A 20,260-nucleotide genomic window follows, 5' to 3' on the forward strand; every position below is an offset into this window, starting at 1 on the left:
TTGGATTACTGTGTTATTGAATGGTCTGCCCAGGAAAGGAACAGAGGTCATTCTGTCATTTTTGAGAGTGCATCCAAGTACTGCATTTCAGACTCTTGTTGGCTATGAGGGCTACTCCATTTCTTCCAAGGGATGCTTGCCCACAGTAGTAGATATAATGATCATCTGAATTAAGTTCGCCCATTCCAGGCTATTTTAGTTCACTGATTTCTAAAATGTCGATGTTCACTCTTGCCATCCCCTATTTGACCACTTCCAATTTACCTTGATTCATGGACCTAAAATTGCAGGTTCCTATGCAATATTGTTCTTTACAGCATTGGACTTTACTTTCACCACCAGTCACATCCACAGCTGGGCGTGGTTTCCACTTTGTCTCAGCCTCTTCATTCTTTCTGGAGCTATTGCTTCACTTACCTCTGGTAGCATATTGGGCACCTACCAACCTTGGGAGTTCATCTTCCAGTGTCATATCCATTTGCCTTTTCATACTGTTCATGGGGTTCTCAAGGCAAGAATACTGAAGTGGTTTGCCATTCCCTTCTCCAGTGGAACATGTTTTGTCAGAACTCTCCACCATGACCCTACATGGCATGGCTCATAGTTTCACTGAGTTAGACAAGGCTGTGGTCCGTGTGATCAGTTTGGTTAGCTTTCTGTGATTGTGGCTTTCATCCTGTATGCCCTCTGATGGAGAAGGATAAGAGGCTTGTAGAAGCTTCCTGATGGTAGGGACTGGCTGTGGGGGAATCTGGGTCTTGTTCTGATGGGCGGGGCCATGCCCAGTAAATCTTTAATCCAATTTTCTCTTGATGGGGAGTGGAATGAAAAAGTAGGAAGTCAAGAGATACCTGGAGTAACAGACAATGTTGCCTGTTTGTACTCCAATGTTGCCTTGGAGTACAAAATGAAGCAGGACAAAGGCTAACAGAGTTTTGCCAAGAGAACACACTGGTCATAGCAAACACCCTCTTCCAACAACACAAGAGAAGACTCTACACGTGGACATTACCAGAGAATCAATACAGAAATCAGACTGATTGTATTCTTTGCAATTGAAGATGGAGAAGCTCTATACAGTCAGCAAAAACAAGACTGGGAGCTGACTGTAGCTCAGATCATGAACTCCCTATTGCCAAATTCAGACTTAAATTGAAGAAAGTAGGGAAAACTACTAGACCATTCAGATATGACCTAAATCAAATCCCTTATGATTATACCGTGGAAGTGAGAAATAGATTCAAGGGATTCAATCTGATATACAGATTGCCTGAAGAACTATGGACGGAGGTTCATGACATTGTACAGGAGGTGGTGATCAAAACCATCCCTAAGGAAAAAAAAATGTAAAAAGGCAAAATGGCTGTCTGAGGAGGCGTTACAAATAGCTGTGAAAAGAAGAGAACTGAAAGGCAAAGGAGAAAAGGAAAGATATACCCATTTGAATGCAGAGTTCCAAAGAATAGCAAGGAGAGATAAGAAAGCCTTCCTCAGTGATCAATGCAAAGAAACAGAGGAGAACAATAGAATAGGGAAGACTAGAGATCTCTTCAAGAAAATTAGAGATAGCAAGGAAACATTTCATGCAAAGATGGGCACAATAAAGGATAGAAACGATATGGACCTAACAGAAGCAGAAGATATTAGGAAGAGGTGGCAAGAATACACAGAAGGACTATCAAGAAAGATCTTTATGACCCAGATAACCACAATAGTATGATCACTCACCTAGAGCCAGACATCCTGGAATGCGAAGTCAAGTAGGCCTTAGGAACCATCACTACAGACAAAGCTAGTGGAGGTGATGAAATTCCAGCTGAGCTATTTCGAATCCTAAAAAAATGATGCTGTGAAAGTGCTACACACAATATGCTAGCAAATTTGGAAAACTCAGCAGTGGCCACAGGACTGGAAAAGGTCAGTTTTCATTTAATCCCAAAGAAAGGCAATGCCAAAGAATGTTCAAACTACCGTACAATTTCACTTATCTCACACGCTAGCAAAATAATGCTCACAATTCTCCAAGCCAGGCTTCAACAGTATGGGAACCGAGAACTTCCAGATGTTCAAGCTGGTTTTAGAAAAGGCAGAGGAACCAAAGATCAAATTAACAATGTCAACTGGATCATAGAAGCAGCAAGAGAATTCCAGAAAAACATCTACTTCTGCTTTATTGACTATGCCAAACCTCAACTGTGTGGATCACAACAAACTCTGGAAAATTCTTCAAGAGATGGGAATAATACCAGACCACCTTACATGCCTCCTGATAAATCTGTATGTAGGTCAAGAAGCAACAGTTAGAACTGGACATGGAACAATGGACTGGTTCCAAACTGGGAAAGGAGTACGTCAAGGCTGTATATTATCACCCTGCTTATTTAACTCATTTGCAGAGTACATCATGCAAAATGCCAGGCTGGATGAAGCACAAGATAGAATCAAGAGTGCTGAGAGAAATATCAATAACCTCAGATAGGCAGATGGCACTACCCTTATGGCAGAGAGGGAAGATGAACTAAAGAGCCTCTTGATGAAAGTGAAGAGAAGAAGAGTGAAAAAGCTGGCTTAAAACTCAACACTCAAAAAACAAAGTTCATAGCGTCTGGTCCCGTCACTTCATGGCAAATATATGGTGAAAAAAGTGGAGACAGTGGCAGATTTTATTTATTTTCTTGGGCTCCAAAATCACTGCAGGTGGTGATTGCAGCCATTAAATTAAAAGATGCTTGCTCCTTGGAAGAAAAGCTATGATCAACCTAGACAGAGTATTAAAAAGCAGAGACATTACTTTGCTGACAAAGGTCTGTCTAGTCAAAGCTATGGTTTTTCCAGAAGTCATGTACAGATATAAGAGTTGGACTATAAAGAAAGCTGAGTGCTGAAGAATTGATGCTTTTGAACTGTTGTGTTTGGAGAAGACTCTTTGGAGTCCCTTGGACTGCAAGGAGATCATACCAGTCAATCCTAAAGGAAATCAGTCCCGAATATTCATTGGAAGGACTGATGCTGAAGCTGAAGCTCCAAAACTTTGGACATCTGATGCGAGGAACTAACTCACTGGAAAAGACCCTGGTGCTGGGAAAGATTGAAGGCAGGAGGAGAAGGCGATGACAGAGGATGAGATGGTTGGATGACATTACTGACTCAATGGACAATGAGTTTGAGCAAGCTGTGGGAGGTGATGCTGGACAAGGCAAGCCTGGTGTGCTGCAATCCATGGAATCACAGAGCGTCAGACACGACTGAGGGACTGAACTGGCTGACTGGCCCTGTCATTTGCTAGCATGCTGTCACATTTCATGATGAGCACTGGTACTATCTTTTAATTGGGAAACTCCTGTCTTTGGTTGGGGAATTCTGTTGAATTAGTCCTTTGATGGTTTTCTGTCCTCTGCTTTCTATATTCTCTCAAGCTGGATGGTACTATTTTTGGACATTGGACCTCATGGGCCAATCCTATAAATTTCTTGTCTTTTTTTTTTTCTATATTACTTCGTATTTTTCCTTTTTACTTCACATTCTGAGAAATTTCCTTAACTTTAATCTCCCAAGTCTTACAAATTCTTTTCTGTGTCCCAGCTGCAATATCACACCTTATGTCTCTGAAGATACAAGTGATTTCTTTTTTTAAGATTTCTTCCTTCTTGCAAAGGTTCTGTTTCCTCTAAGTTGCTTTATTTTTCCTGTTTGCACGTTTTAGTGTCTGTCTCTCATAAGAGAAACTTTTCTTAAATATCTCATGTTCCTTGGCTGTCTGCTGATAATTAAAGAAAGCCAATAGAAAGGGTTGTATGGTGGGGAGAGGGGTGGGGTGGAAGGAGAGTTGACTTGGGATTCACTTTAGGATTGTTCTAGTTAGGCCTGTTCTTTGGGGAACCCCTGATTCAGCACCCTTGTGTTATATTTTTAGGTCAGAATCCCAGGGAAGTCTCCTGGGGTCTCATGTAGGCAGGTTATCACCCTGTGTCCTCAGGCTAGAGGGCAGGGAGAAGACGGTAACTGTAATTGGTAAATCAATGCAATCACCCTGATTTCAACACTATGTATGGATAATACCCCTTTTTACTTTTCCTGACACCTTCCGAATCGCATGGACGGAGGAGCCTGGTAGGCTGCAGTCCATGGGGTCGCTAGGAGTTGGACACGACTGAGCGACTTCCCTTTCACTTTCCACTTTCATGCATTGGAGAAGGAAATGGCAACCCACTCCAGTGTTCCAGTGTTCTTGCCTGGAGAATCCCAGGGATGGAGGAGCCTGGCGGGCTGCCGTCTATGGGGTCGCACAGAGTCGGACACGACTGACGTGACTTAGCATTCCGATGCAGAAGCCTCTATTTTATCATCTCTACAGAAAAAACAAATAAACGAAAAACTCCATTCCTATGTTAGAATGGAAGGGGGGCAGCTACCTGCTTGTGTGAAGTTGGGGAGCAGATCTAAACGTTCATCAATAATCCTGATTTTAGTCCTATCTTCAGGCTCATTTACAAGGGGTTCTTGTTGCTGAAAATTCCTGAGCTTCTGTAGAATCCATCAGTGTAAATTCTTCTTTACACTGTAAATTCTTCTTTACACTTCTTTACACAACGAAGAAGGCTACTTCTTCATTTCTCCTCTGCTCAATAAGCTACCAATCATTCACAGATTCCAAAATGCTATGGTAATTGCCCCATTTCTTTGTTCTTTTAGGTGAGTGATTGTTTTTTCAGATAGATCACTTAAATGTCATTTTAATGGTGTCTTGAAAAGTACCAGAAACTAAAACATGTATCATCTATAATTGGAAACCTATCTCACTCTTCATCTTTCCACATTGACATTGAAATGGGGATTATTCAGCTTTTTAAAAAAAATTTTAAACCGTTCAGACCAACTCCAGTGTTCACATGGAATTTATTGTTGTTCAGTCACTAAGTGGTGTCCAACTCTTTGTGACCCCTTAGACTATAGCCCGCCAGGTTCCTCTGTCCATGGGATTCTCCAGGCAAGAATACTGGAGAGGAAATACTTGCCATTTCCTCCTCCAAGGGATCTTCCCAACCTAAGGATAGAATCCAAGTCTCCTGCTTTGGCAGGTGGATTCTTTACCACTAAGCTACCAGCAAAGCCCTTAGATGAAATAGAAAGCAGGAAAAAGAGCAGCTTGGGAATTTAGGTGAAACTGAACCTAATAATTGTATATTTTTATAAATCAATATGTCATGCTGCTCTAACAATGTATTGGGCATTGTGGGAAATTAAAATATATCCCTATTTCAGAATAGCATCTAAAAATTCTCAAAAAGGTTAAATATTTTAAAATGTCCTTAAATGGATCACGAGCCTTAAAAAAGGTATCTGGAGGGGGAAAAACCACCACACAGAAGAGCTGAATGATAAGAAGCAAAGCCAATGGAGGAAAAAGGACTTAAACTCAGTTTTGAAGAACAAACATCAGAAACATTTCTACTGTAGAGTCTGCAAACTGTGTATTAGATACAAAGCGATCAATTGATTGAGAAATAAGATTTATTTAATGCAGACCAAGACTGCTGGGAGAATGGAGAAAAAGCTCTTCTACTTAAAATACAGCTGCTTTAAGTCTTTACTCTTAGCTTTTCACCATTGTGGGTCCTTAAAATGTTGAAATTGTTTTTTAAAATTCCAGTTTAGTTCACAACAAACCTGTGAAAAGAGATACAGTGCCATGTTATACTTTTCAGGGATCTTCAGATTTAAAGTCACACTCCTATAGACATTGAAAACCCCATTATCACTGAAATATGCTCAGTCACTAAGTCCTGCCTGACTCTTTGCAATCCCATGGACTGTAGCCCACCAGGTTCCTCTGTTCATGTGATTTCCCAGGCAAGAATACTGGCGTGGGTTGCCATTTCCTCCTCCAAGGGATCTTCCCCACCCAAGGACTGAAACCACATCTTCTGTGTCTCCTGCCTTGGCAGGCGGATTCTTTACCACTGAGCCACCTGGAAAGCCCAACTTCTGGTAAAACAATTCTGTTACTGTGTGCCTGCAATGCTTTAGTTCCTCATACCATTTATCTCACTGAAATAAACGTCTTCACGACACAGTTCTTGATAACACACAGTTTTAAGGAAGATCACGTTTGCCTTGGCCAGATGGACTCTAATTGGAGGGATATAGATATGAGAAGAAGACTTCCAAGGAGAGCATCCTGCCTGTTTGAAAACGGGATGATGCCCTGCAGAGATCCATGTGCCTTCCATCGGGCCCAGGTAGGGCCAGTGGGAGTTGAGTGTGGACAGACAGTGGGAGAAGTCTAAACGCAGAAGCTCTTCAGAGCCACGGGCTGCGGAAGGGTGTAAAGTACAAAGAGCCTGTAACTTGGGAGACAAAAGGGAGACGCAAGCTTTCTGGAGAGGCAGTAATGTCATCAAAGGGATATTTCCCGCGAAATGTAATTTGCTAGTGCTCTACAGGGCAGAAAACTTAGTCACAGGAAACAGGTCAGACCTTAAATAACACAGAGACCCGAGGTCACCAAGACTGGCCTGGAAGGCCAGGCAGCAACGTGAGAGAGAACCCACTGCAGAGGTCAGTGCGATGGAGCTGACTCCACTTACAGCATGACGGACGCAGTCCAGCAAGGAGAAGGGGCGGGACTGAATCAGTACCCACGGAAGGACTTACGCTGAAGTTGCATTTCAAGAAAAATCCGTGGTCTCCTCTGGCTTTTAACTCAAGAAACCTTTCCTGAGTATCTACTATGTGCGAGGCAGACCAGCTTTGCTCATCACTTTGTCCCGTAACCTTATGAGCTGAATGTAAAAAATTCCAGCTAATTGATTTCACAGACTGATTGATGTTCTTCTGTAAGAACAACAGATTGATTTTTTTTTATAGACAGCAATACTAATTCTTCCATTATGTTCTTCTCTCTCGGTGCACAGAGTCCAATCGACTTTAGGGCCAAGTCAATGTGAAGAGCAGAAGAGAGGCATTAAGAGAAACAAGGTCCATTAGATCCAATATTGCCTCAATTACTTTAATTCCATTATTCCTGTTCATATTACTCCTGTAATCGATATTCCCTTTCGGTTATTCATGTTTACCCTTTTCAAACTCACAAGTAATAGGATTATGGTCTTTTGAGCTCAGTGGCAACAGACTTTCATAAATATATTTCTGCATTTGTGATTATCTCCAGATCTGCGGCGGCGAAGTCTTAAATTGAATCAAGTCTTCCAGGGCCATCTCCTGGAGAGATGCAGAGCTTCTTCTTAATGCAATAGAGGTGCTCTTACCTGTTATGTCATTTGTCATTCACTGTCAAGATGGGACCTATACGGCTTCATGGCTTTCTAAGTCTCTTCTTCGCGCGTCCCAGCCTTAGGGTGGATAAACTAGCTTTCAGAGTGGACGTTCCAGCTTTTTGTCTAATGTAACCCTCCTCCCTTTGCTGACAATCATTCTGCCCTGAGACAGGTCATCTGGATCCTTCTTTAACCACTGCTTCTCCCAGATGGCAAGTAATCAATCCCTCGGTTCCACCTCTGTAGCGGCCTTACAAATTACGGGAACTCTGTCTTCCCTCCACTCTTCACACACATCAATGCAGCGTTCACTGTTTGCAAGAAGCTGTGCTTTGAGCACAAACAGGACATGTAATAAGTACATGGCCCTTTCCCTAAGCACCTGCCAGCCCTTCCCAGGGTGTTAATGAACTGAGTCGTGACATCACAGAAGCAGGTGTCAACCCGTGATGTGAAGAGCTTGTTGAAAGTTCCCCTGGAATGAAGAAAAGGTAAATTATGAATGGAGAAAAGTTTTCATAGAGGAGATGAATTTAAGTGAGGTCCTGAAGGATGGTGGCGGGGGACGTTCTGAAGATGGAGCTTGAATGGGAAAAGAATAAACTGTGGGTGAGAATCCAAAGTAGGCGAATGTAGCCAGGACTGACTGACAGAGTGAATACTGGGGTGGCCAAAAGGTTCGTCTGGGTATTTCGTGAGACGGTACAAAAAACCCAAACGAACGTTTTGGCCAACCTAGTCAGGGCACTGAGGTCATCAAGCACCGGCTTAGGAAGGCCTGACTTCCTCTTAGCAGCAGCGAGGCGGGGAAGTGTGGCAGGGGGTGAGCCTGCTGGCACGGGCAGCCTCGCTGCTGTGGGCAGAATGGAGGCAAGTACAGGCTGCAGACCTGAGATGAGAGGAGGGCTCACAGTGTGCAACACAGCTCCTGGGGGCCATGGTCCTCTCTGCTCTGTTTATTAAACACTGAGAGCAATGACGATGTCATGCATATTTAATAATATGCCAGGCCCTGTGCTGCTGCTACTGCTGCTGCTAAGTCGCTTTAGTCGTGTCCGACTCTGTGCGACCCGTGCTCGTCATCTTGAAACCATCATCTCATTTCCCACTCACAGTGGCCTGGGGAGACGGGGCTGCTCCCACCCTCCCGCGGAGCCTCAGCCAGCTCGCGCTCCAGCAGCATTAGCCACGCAGCGAGGACCACGCGCCGCACCCTGCCCGCCCCCACCACGCCCCTCCCTGCCCTCCCCCACCACGCCCCTCCCTGCCCTCCCCCACCACGCCCCTCCCTGCCCTCCCCCTCGCCGCACCCCAGCTCCCCCACGCCTCACCCTGCCCCGCCTCACGCCACACCCCTCCCCTCCCCAGACCGCACCCCTCCCCCCCAGACCACACCCCTCCCCCCCACACCGCACCCCTCCCCCCCACACCGCACCCCTCCCCCCCACACCGCACCCCTCCCCCCGACACCGCACCCCTCCCCCCCACGCTGCACCCCTGCCCCGCACGCGGCCCTGCGGAGCCGCCTCCCATCTCCATCCCCTCCCCCCACCCCTGCCTCCTTTCGGACTTTCTCTCCACCACACTGGTCCCTCTGGCACGGTTCTCTTTCTTCCAACCTCCACTCAGATTCAGACCTTCTCCGTAAAGCATTTCCTGAGGCCCCCCGAGCCAGCTCCACTGCTCTTTTTCCTGTGTGTGAGGAGCCCACAGCCCAGAGCGCCAGCAGAGCAGCCATCTCTGCATGATCGTCTCCCACCTAGATTGTAACCCTCTTCCTGTGACCCCCCCCAGGGACACTTTTGGCACGCGTGAGAAGGACAATATTTGCCTGAATGAACAAATGAAGAAACGGAAGGGTCCTATGAACACACAATAGAAGAGGGAACGAAAAACTTAGGAAAAGGTGGTCATGGACGCAAAGGGGAAAGGAAAGCAAAAATATGAAAGAATTATAGAAAATTTGACAAAGCTTCCTGAGAGCTAAATGTCGGGGGAGCAAGTGATGGAGGGGCATGCCAAGCTTCTGAGCTCTGCGCCAGAAGCCCTCCACTCCTCTCCATGACTTTTTTATTATCAGCTTAAAAGCACTGAGTATTAACGCACGGATTTAAAAGAAACAAAAAAGGAACTGTCAGGAGACAGAGGCAGAAAAAGAACCCAAGGAGAACAAACACTAAGATTTGTATCTTAACTTACCCATGTGCAAACATCTTCGGAGAAAGTCTGATAGAATCTTGATTCAAAGCACAAGTTCTTTAATTAAAATACTTCGCATGTATCATAAATACACTCTAAAATTTCAGAGGTCTTTAAAAAAACTGTTAATTACTAACAACAACAAAAAAATAATAATTTCCCCTTTGTTTAAAGATCCGAGTTTCATAATGACTATGTGTATTATCAGTTCCACGAAACGCATATATCTGAATTTTCAGAAATCTCAGATTACTGAAATTAGAGTGTAAAATGCAAATAGAGGAAAATACTTAGCAATAGTAAATTAGTTTCTAGTTTTCAAGGCACTTAAGGTTTTATTTCTGGTGTATTTCTCTTTAATGGTAGAGAAGTGTTAGGTACACACAAAATAACCTAGTTATTAAAATAAGATTTATTATAACAAAAATTATACCAACGCATAATTTAGGCACTCAGTTCAGTTCAGTTGCTCAGTCATGTCCGACTCTTTGCGACCCCATGAATCGCAGCACACCAGGCCTCCCTGTCCATCACCAACTCCCAGAGTTCACTCAAACTCATGTCCATCAAGTTGGTGATGCCATCCAGACATCTCATCCTCTGTCGTCCCCTTCTCCTCCTGCCCCCAATCCCTCCCAGTATCAGGGTCTTTTCCAATGAGTCAACTCTTCCCATGAGGTGGCCAAAGTACTGGAGTTTCAGCTTCAGCATCAGTCCTTCCAATGAACACCCAGGACTGATCTCCTTTAGGATGGACTGGTTGGATCTCCTTGCAGTCCAAGGGACTCTCAAGAGTATTCTCCAACACCACAGTTCAAAAGCATCAATTCTTCTGCATTCAGCTTTCTTCACAGTCCAACTCTCACATCCATACATGACCACAGGAAAACCATAGCATTAACTAGACGGACCTTTGTTGACAAAGTACTGTCTCTGCTTTTCAATATGCTATCTAGGTTGGTCGTAACTTTCCTTCCAAGGAGTAAGCGTCTTTTAATTTCATGGCTGCAGTCACCATCTGAAGTAATTTGGGAACCCCCCAAAATAAAGTCTGACACTGTTTCCACTGTTTCCCCATCTATTTCCCATGAAGTGATGGGACCAGATGCCACTAAGCAAGCTGTTTGCTTAGTGGTAAAGAATCTGCCTTCAATGCAGGAGACACGGGATTGATCCTTGGGTCTAGAACATCCCCTGGAGAAGGAAATGGCAATTCACTCTAGTACTCTTGCTTGGGAAATCCCATGGACAGAGGAGCACGGTGGGCTACAGTCTATGGGGTCACAAAAGAGTTGGACACGACTTAGCGACTAACAACAAACAGTTTAATGATCAAGATGCAATTGCTCATTGAACCTGACACATCACTATCAAAGAGTTCTTCCACAATTATTCTGATATGATCATTGTGTGACCAAAATCAATTGTTTTAATTTATGCCTGTTGACATTCTCACATACCAAATGAGGAGATTTACATAGTAAGTTACAGAAGGCTTGTAATAGAGAGTACTATGCACTTTGATAAAATGGAAAAGAAAGTAAACACTGGAGGCATGAAGATGAAGTTATACAACCATATATGGTGGCATTTGCTGGAACTCTGCCTGCAAGCATCTCATACCCTGTAAATATGTTATGTAATTTACCAATTTCCTTAGGACTAGTGTCAACATAAAAATGCGAAAATGACTTATTTTCATTTTCACTTTCTCCTGCCTGTCATCATCTTATAAATCCAGTGCTATCTGGACCAACGCTATTATTTGGCCATAGGACAGCCTCCGTGGGGTTGAGAAGCCTGGAAGTCAATTACCCCAGCCTGCCTGCTGTGCAGCCTTGGGGAAGTCAAGCTGGAACCCCGTGGTCCACAGGACTAGCCCAGGGGCTGACATCAATTCACAGGATCCCTAAAGATGTCTGCTTCACTCCTCGGACCAGGTTCCCATGCCCTTGGACTTCACTCAGCAGGAGGCTTCCTTTGGGGACAGAAAGGTAAGCCGTTCTGTAAGACTTTCTTTCCTGGAAGTCACAGTAGACACATCCAGAAAGCTCCACCCTTGCAGGAAATAAGGGTTCTCTAAATAAACATCTCTGAGAAATGTATCCTTTAACTGCTATCTGGAGACCAGCATCCTCATAATGTTATCAAATCTAAACACACAAAAGGCTGCAGCTAATAGTCTGAGCTGAGGAAGCACAGAGAAGAGAGAAGACACAACAGGGGCAGGTCTGTTTCAGGAGCGCGTTTAGAGATGAGAGCTCTGGAACAGAATGTTAAATTTAATAAGTGCAAAGTGATACAGCTGGAAAGAAAGAACAGCCCAGCTAAGTATGATTTAAATGGTATTGAATTAGCTGGAAAGATACATTGATGTTCTGATAGAGGTAGTGTGTCAACTGGCAGCTCAGCCTGAGATGCGACAGAGAAAGCGGGCCGGGCTCATGCAGAGTGCTACCTTTTAGAAATTGTCTACCTGCTCTTACTTTTAAAGGGACAACTCTTATCCCATTTAGGATGTTGTTGAACTTGGACTCTCCCAAAAGTTAGAGCTTGCTGAGGACAACAGAGTAGAAGTCCTGTCCACTCCTAGTCACTGAGCTTTACTTTTGCCAACTGAATTTGACGATGGTCATTACGGTCTCTGCCATTCGCTCATTCAACCAATATTAAGCAACAAGCTTGGTTCTAGTTTCTTCAGGGCAAACCAAAATGAATGAATTTGCCTTTCCTTAGACAATGTTATGGGTTGAATTTATGTATCCCCAAAAGATATGAAAGTCTTAATTAAATGTGGCCTCATTTAGACATAGAATCTATGCAGATGGTTAAATTACGAGAGAAGTCATTAAAGGCGTCTCTAATTCAATATGATAGGTGTCTTTAGAAGGGGGGAAATTTGAACATGGAGATAGACAATTCAAAGACACAGCAAGAAGATGGCCATTCATAGGCCAGGGAACACCTGAGATACCAGAAGCTGGGACAGGCAAGGACCACATTCTCCCTTACAACTTCCAGAAGGATTGAAGCCTGCTGACACTTTGATTTCAGATTTCTGGCTTCCAGATGACAAGTGTCTGTTGTTTGAGCCATCCAGCCCTTGTTAGTTCGTTACAGCTGCCAGAGAAAATGAATACAGACTGAGTTACGAAAGAGTGATACCAGTGACAAAATTGCCATGGTCAACAGAACTCCTGTGGGGTCTATCCACAGATAGTTAATGGGGCCGCGTTCCGTACTGCACCAGAGGTTACCACCATCGACATCAGTTCCACAAAGGCCACCAAAGAATAAAGATGGTTTATATCCTACACAGAGATTGACCCAATGGGAACTGTTTAATCCTCTAAAAAGATGATCAGAAAGAAAGAAGCAATAAAGGTTAATGGAAAATTAATCCTGGTGACCTATTTGGGCAAATCAAAGTTGTGGGACATACATGTATTTAAAAGGAAAATGCAAAGACACTCTATAGAAGGGCAACTTCAGATAAGGGGACAGAGATAAGACTTTAATTAGAAGAGTCTTTGGTGTTCACCCATTTACATCAATATTGAAAAGATAAAAGCCTTCTGATAAGGTAATAAAGATGAACAATCATAAGAAGTCTATGTTAACTCTGTAGAAGATGGAGAGAGATTTCTGGTGACCAGTCCTGTTTTGTCCCTGGTTGTAGGGAGTCTGAGATGCTTCCAAAATGTGCATTAATTCAGTGAGACCACCCATGACTGGCCCTCTGCACGCTGGTTATCAGTGAGTAGAACACACACAAGAGAATGATGTAAACTGAATGTTGTCTCAAACAGTGACAGGCAACCTGCCGCTGGTCATGCCCGTGGCCTGTGGGACTCACCACTCCTTCACCTGCTCATGATGAGCACGTTCTCCTCCAGGGATTATAAAGATGGCATCATACTGGCTGCGGATGACCTGGAAAATAAAGGCCACCTTGTTAGAGAAGACTTCCAACTTCGAACTCAGAGATCTGTTAGAACACATGTAAGCAGAGGCGAGGTTTCTCTTGCAAAATTCAAGCTGAACATTGCCTCTTCCTACTTGCTGCCATTCTAACTGACTATCCTTGGAGAACTTCTCTGCTTGGTCACAATCAATAAATGTGAAGGTCTCATAAACACAGCCCTTGAACTGCTGATCTTCCAAAGAATATTTCTGCTTTAAAGTCATCCCTATTGCTAAAGTAGCTACACCAGGGCCAGGGCCTCCCAAATCTGGAAAAGCCTAAATAAATAAAGCTGTATATTAAAAGGAGTACAACCTAGAGGATCATTTGAAAGCAGTTTTGGGGGCTGATCAGTCTAGGGTTTCTCTGTTTAAGTGTGGGAAAGATTTCTCACAAATTTGCAAGCTGAAATAAGAGTTAGATACTTATAAGTTTCCCCCTAGGAAGTCTGCTGTTCTGCAGACTATAAAAATGCATCTAGGTATTTGCATAGAATAAATCCCAACTTTATTTACTAGAACCATTTTTAAAATCCTGTTACTCAAGTCGGGTCTACCGACCAGCAACCTCAGCATCCCCAGGGAATGTGAAATGCTCAAAACTCCTGAAACAGAATCAGCATTTTCACAAGATCCTCACGTTAAGTCCTATGCATACTCATGTCTGAGAAGCATGGCTCTGAAGTGCCTCATGCATATGGCCTGCAATTACGAGACTCACAAGAAACAGGCTGCCAGAAACTTCAAGACCATCCTCTGGTGTCCAGGAGTGAATGGACTCATAATTCATTAATTATAGTTGAATAAACTCCCCAGAAGCTCCTTACTGCTGGCTAAATCAACTTTTCCTTTTCAGAACAGATAGGCTAATGGTACACATACGTAAAAGCATAGCTCATTCTAGAAGAATTTGCTTTTATACTCATAAGACAACCACCATAGCCATTCATTTATTCCATAAGCAGTTAGTGAACATCTATTCAGATGCTCCATAATAACTAACACAGGCTTCCCTGGTGGCTCAGCAGTAAAGACTCTCCCTGCCAATGCAGGAGATGCGGGTTCCATCCCTGGGTTGGGAAGATCCCTTGGAGAAGGAAGTGGCAACCCACTCCAGTATTCTTGTCTGGAGAATCCCATGGACAGAGGAGCCTGGCGGGCTACAGGCCATGGGGTTCCAAAGAATCGAACGTGACTTCGTGACTAAACAACAACAATAATAACCAGCATGGGCAAAGAGTCCAGAATGTGCAGAAGGATAGGAATTACAATAGGAATGGGAGCTCTAATCAGGAAGGGTCAGGACCAGAAGCCAGGGTGTAGAGGAAGACAGGGGTGCTCACTTTAGAGAGCACCTGCCCAGACCTTGAACATCGTGAAGGCTTCCTGCCCACCTTCAGGCACAGTGAGTGTGGCGCTGGATTAGGGCAAGTCCCCAGCCCAGCAACGAACAAGTCAACTACCTTACTTAGAGAAAAATATTGGTTTGGGACTGTATAGATTGTTTTTCCCAACCGCTTTGAATATTTGTATGCATGAGCTCTAAATGCAGCAACCCTCAGGAAGAGTTTTTCCCTTTCAACTCTCCTACCTGTACACAAGGAAGGATGGCAGACATCAAATGCAAGCAGCCCTGACTCAGAAGTCTGCCCAACACTGCGAGGCGGCAGGGAAAACAGAGCCGGGTCTCCATGTCGACTCTCTGATCACACAGTGTCAATGCAATCGCAACCGGCAACACGGGGGGCCATAAACAGAATGGCACTGAAGTTAACACAAAAGTCAGGGAACTGTCTGCCGGGAGGGACCCTAGCTGTTTGCCGGGTGCACTGCTGGGAGCAACTGAAGGCTCTTAGGGAGACCACCATGTACACACCTTTCTCTGTGTCTGGCTCCTCTCTCCGCATTTAAATCGTTCTCATCCTGTCTCCTTCCCCCTGGCTTCCGCTTCCTCTGACTCATTCTCCTTCTCTCTTACCACCTCCAAGTGCCCTCCCACCCCTCATCTCACTCTCTTTTCCCCCTTTTCAATCTGCCTGCTTTCTCACCCCCTCCTGCTAAGAGATGAAGGAGAGGAGGAAGAGAAGCGAGGATGACGGAGCATCTTTATCCCTTGCCCACCTTGACCTTGCTTCCCTTTTCTCTGCTAACATTCCCACACTTCTTTTCCCTCTTCTTTCTTCGTTTGTTTTAATTGGAGTCTAATTGCTTTACAATATCACATTAGTCTCTGTTGTACAACAACATGAATCTGCTATATGCATGCACGTGTCTCCCCGCTCTGGGACCTCACTCCCCACTCCCCCCATCCTCCCCATCTCGGTCATCACAGAGCTTCAGGCTGAGCTCCCTGTGCTGCAGAGCAGCTACAGCTGGCTCTCTCTTATAGGCTACTGCACACATGGTAGTGTAAACATGTCCAAGGGCCTCTCCCAGTTTGTCCCACCCTCCCCCCAACCTGTGTCCACACGTCCATTCGCCGCGTCTGCATCTCCAATGCTGCCCTGCAAACAGGCTCATCAGTACCGTCTTTCTGGACTCCACATATATGCATTCCTATACGATATCTGCCTTTCTCTTTCTGACTAGTTTCACTCGGTATGACAGGCGCTAGGTTCATCCACATCTCTGCAGATTTTTTTGTCTTTCCCCTCTGCCGTGTTATCTCTTTTCCTAGCGTTGAACCTGTCATGAGTGTGCGCCCAGGCATCCCAGGCATAGAGCTTGGAAGTAACAGCACGATGGCTGGACTCCTCTGCTGTCGTGTCATCACACTTGAAGTCCGCACGTTCTCCCAACCAGCTGCCAGATCAATAGTTGAGAAAGGAAAAAAAAAACCCACACTTTAAAAATGCAGTAAGCTAGCATTTTCTTAGCAGTCTTTAAAATGTCGAACAATGCTGAACTATTCAGCTGCTGTGCTCAAAGGGTACACAGACGTAAAATATACCCAGTAAAAGGGTTTCATTCTACCACTGGTTTTTCCTAAGGACACTCCCTTCAACCTGCCATGACTCCAACCCTTTCCCTAGTGTCGCCTGACCCCTCTCTGTGCCGATCCCCCAAACCTTCCAGGAATGACTGAAACCTGCCTTGTCACAGGCTGGAGTTCCCAGAGTGCTTTCCGACAAAGACACAGCGCAGCAGACAAAAAGGCTCCGTGAACACCCCGTCAGGAAGCCTTACCAGTTACAGCTTAAAAAATATATGAAGATTATTATAATACAGAAATTGTCTGGTAGCACCACTTCCTGCATGAAATGCACTCAGGGAGTACTCCGCAGAGTAGGCTGTGATACGGTAATCTCACACGTACTCTCTGAATTGCAGAAAAGCCATTTGGTTTCCTTTATATATTTCACTCTTATTTTCACCCCTGTGAACCCTCAGCAAAGCTCCAGACAACTCTGCTCAGTTCACCCTTTTGTTTCAGAGAGCAGACGTAGTATGTGCCCCTGGCATAGAGTATATGCTGCCCAAATATCTGAGGAATGAGTTAATTAACCGAAGAATCAACTGATCAATCAATATCAGCCCAAGACACGACACAATTAAGCAGCCGGAGGGAAACACTATGGCACACGGGTGTACTTTGAAAATCTACCCCGGGCTTTTTCCATTGGCCCTAATCATAAAGTCAGCCTAGCGCAGTGGGTGTAACTCACCTCCAAGAAGTCAAAGGGGCAGAGGGACTGACTGCGGAGGGATAGAATGGTCAGATGTGACAACTGCCATTCTAACAGCAAATGGGCAGATAGAAAAACTCTATAGAACTGACAAAAGTTCTCAAAAGAAAAAAAAAATAATAATAACGTAGCCCAGGATAAATGAGTCAAGCCCTCCATGTATCCCTGCATGATGCTGTGCCCCTGCTCTATAATCAGTGATGCTCTCATCACACTTTCTCACACCTTCAACAGTGTCTGAGTCAGGCTAGCAGTGAGGACCTGGCCATTGGTCACCAAGATTTCCTAGGCGAGTCAAGAAGGCTCCAGAATGGATTCACTCTGCAGACCAGGAAAGGCATTGCAATCCTATCTTAGAGAAGGCGAAGAGAGACATGACAGATTGAACTAGGTCTAAACTAGTCCAAAACGTCCCACCTCTCTGGATTCACGTGAGAATTCAGGGGCCAGGTCAGCTGGCCCCCAAAATAGGAAGTCACTGCATATCAACCAACAAGAGTTACAGAAGAGCCAGCCTATCGGCAGTGTTTTTCTTATATCTGGCTCTGACTCTCTCAGTGTATTTCATTACAAATAATCAACACTCTTCCCAAAGTCAGCATGCACTTTCTTCATGTTCAAAAATCACAAGTGGTTCTTTTGAACACTAGCAGCATTCAGTTCAGTTCAGTTGCTCAGTCATGTCTGACTCTCTGCGACCGCATGGACTGCAGCACACCAGGCTTCCCTGTCCATCACCAACTCCCAGAGCTTGCTCAAACTTATGTCCATCGAGTTGGTGATGCCATCCAACTATCTCATCCTCTGTCATCCCCTTCTCTTCCTGCCTTCAATCTTTCCCAGCCTCAGGGTCTTTTCCAAGGAGTCAATTCTTCACATCAGGTGGCCAAAGTATTGGAATTTCAGCTTCAGCATCAGTTCTTCCAATGAATATTCAGGACTAATTTCTTTTAGGATTGACTAGTTTGATCTCCTTGCTGTCCAAGGGCCTCTCAAGAGTCCTCTCCAGCATCACAGTTCAAAAGCATCAATTCTTCAGCGCTCAGCTTTCTTTATAGTCCAACTCTCACATCCATACATGACTACTGGAAAAACCAAAGGTTTGACTAGACAGACCTTTGTTGGCAAAGTAATGTCTCTGCTTTTTAATATTCTGTCTAGGTTGGTCATACCATTAGCAGCATTAACACCATTAAAGTGATTGAGCTGAGATGGTCACCTCTCCAGAAACCCATCCAATTATCCCGTAGAAAGAGCCTCCTATGTTAACTTTCAACTCCACTGCCCCTCCGACCTGAAACAGTTTTAACAAATGCCCTGCAGTCTGAAAAGAAGGATGTGACCTCGTAAGGAAGAAACTTTGACAACTCTAGCTAGAATGAATGTATTTTCATTTACATCTGACCCAGAGTAAAGTACCTCAATGACCCATCAATAGAAAAAAGAAGAAAATATCTTAAAATAATCCCTGCTGCTGCTAAGTCGCTTCAGTTGTGTCCGACTCCGTGCGACCCCATAGACGGCAGCCCACCAGGCTCCCCCGTCCCTGGGATTCTCCAGGCAAGAACACTGGAGTGGGTTGCCATTTCCTTCTCCAATGCATGAAAGTGAAAAGTGAAAAGTGAAGTCGCTCAGTCGTGTCTGACTCTTAGCGACCCCATGGACTTCAGCCTACCAAGCTCCTCCGTCTATGGGATTTTCCAGACAAGAGTACTGGAGTGGGGCGCCATTGCCTTCTCCAAAATAATCCCTAGATATGATATATATCACTACATCTGCATATCATGAGACCTAGATTTGTTACCATTCAACAAAGAGTGCTTTCTAATAGTAAGGAACTGAGAAAAAGACACCATGATTTAACGCTTTCTCCTCCTAAATGTAATTTTGAGGTTTCAAGCAATATAGTTTCCTACCTATATAAAGCCCATAGCTCTACAATTTCAGTATCAACTATACATCACTGTAAATATTTTGAGGAAAAAATAATAGTTGTATTTGCCATCTTCGTCCACTCCCTAAAGGTGTGCGAGTGCGTGTATCCTAAGTCGCTTCAGTCGTGTCCAGGTCTTTGCGACCTCATGGACTGTAGCTCTCCAGGTTCCTCTGTCCATGGGGATTCTCCAGGCAAGAAGACTGGAGTGAGTTGCCATGCCCTCCTCCAGTGGATCTTCCCGACCCAGGGATCAAACCCAGTCTTTCATGTCTTCTGCACTGGCAGATGGGTTCTTTACAACTACTGCCAGCTGGGAAGCCTTCCCCCTAAAGGTTTACTGCAATGTTTTGCGCTGGACCCTTAAGGATGGCAAAGGGAGGGGGCATGAATCTATGATCGCCCACAGCCAGTTCTCAGTGCAGTGTCCCCTTCTGATTAACAGCATTTCTTTTCCAGATCAACTCCCTGTTCAGTTGACCAGCATCTCAACATGTGTGCATTTCTTCTAATCTCACCTCAATAAGCTACTGCTTGTGGGAGGATAAAAACCCACTTCCTTCCACATTTGTGGGCCTGTGTGTATTTGAGTGTTCATCTCTCATACGATTTCCAAGTTAGAACTCTAGATCAAGTAGACAAAATAATGCATATGCAAAAAGAACTACAGCATGAAGACAGATCAAGGAAGGGGGAACCCTGCCCATCACTTCTACTACATCTTTGAAAGATATAATTCAGCTAACCCCCTCCCAGTCCCAAGATCCCTTGAACAGCAAGGAGATCCAACCAGTTTATCCTAAAGGAAATTAGTCCTGAATATTCATTGGAAGGACTGAAGCTGAAACTCCAATACTTTGGCCACCTGATGAGAAGAACTGACTCACTAGAAAAAACCCTGATGCTGGGAAAGATTGAAGAGGGAAGAGAACAGGACGACAGAAGATGAGATGGCTGGATGGCATCACTGACTCAATGGACATGACTTTGAGCAAGCTCCGGGAGTTGGTGATGGACAGGGAAGCCTGGCTTGCTGCAGTCCATGGGGTTGCAAAGAGTCAGACACGACTGAGTGACTGAACTGAACTAAACTGAGTCTCTAGATCCTGCCAAGCCCTCCATTAAACAGATCTTCCTGAGGGAGGGTTGGCTGAACACCACTGTAAGAGATGACCACATATTTCCATAGTTTACGAGGATAA

General features: G+C 44.6%; 1 protein-coding gene across 8 annotated transcripts in view; it reads right to left on the minus strand.

Annotated features, from left to right (window-relative positions):
* LOC147361390 (uncharacterized) overlaps positions 1-20,260 on the minus strand; it is a 235,163-nt gene that overhangs the window by 73,649 nt on the left and 141,254 nt on the right. For 3 of the 8 annotated variants that reach the window (XR_015137823.1, XR_015137824.1, XM_086328866.1), the window contains exon 3: positions 13,333-13,409. Coding sequence is in view for 4 of the 8 variants with exons in the window: in XM_086328866.1 (XP_086184992.1) it covers positions 13,376-13,409 (34 nt within the window). In the remaining 4 variants the exon portion in view is untranslated. Of the gene's footprint in view, positions 1-5,493; positions 5,668-13,332; positions 13,410-20,260 lie in introns of those variants that run through there. The other 5 variants (XR_015137822.1, XM_086328868.1, XR_015137825.1 and 2 more) reach the window with 3 other exon arrangements.

The sequence above is a fragment of the Bos grunniens genome, chromosome 12, assembly GCF_055505025.1.
Source record: "Bos grunniens cultivar Pamir isolate PY7600 chromosome 12, Bosgru_T2T1.0, whole genome shotgun sequence".
Classification (NCBI taxonomy): domain Eukaryota; kingdom Metazoa; phylum Chordata; class Mammalia; order Artiodactyla; family Bovidae; genus Bos; species Bos grunniens.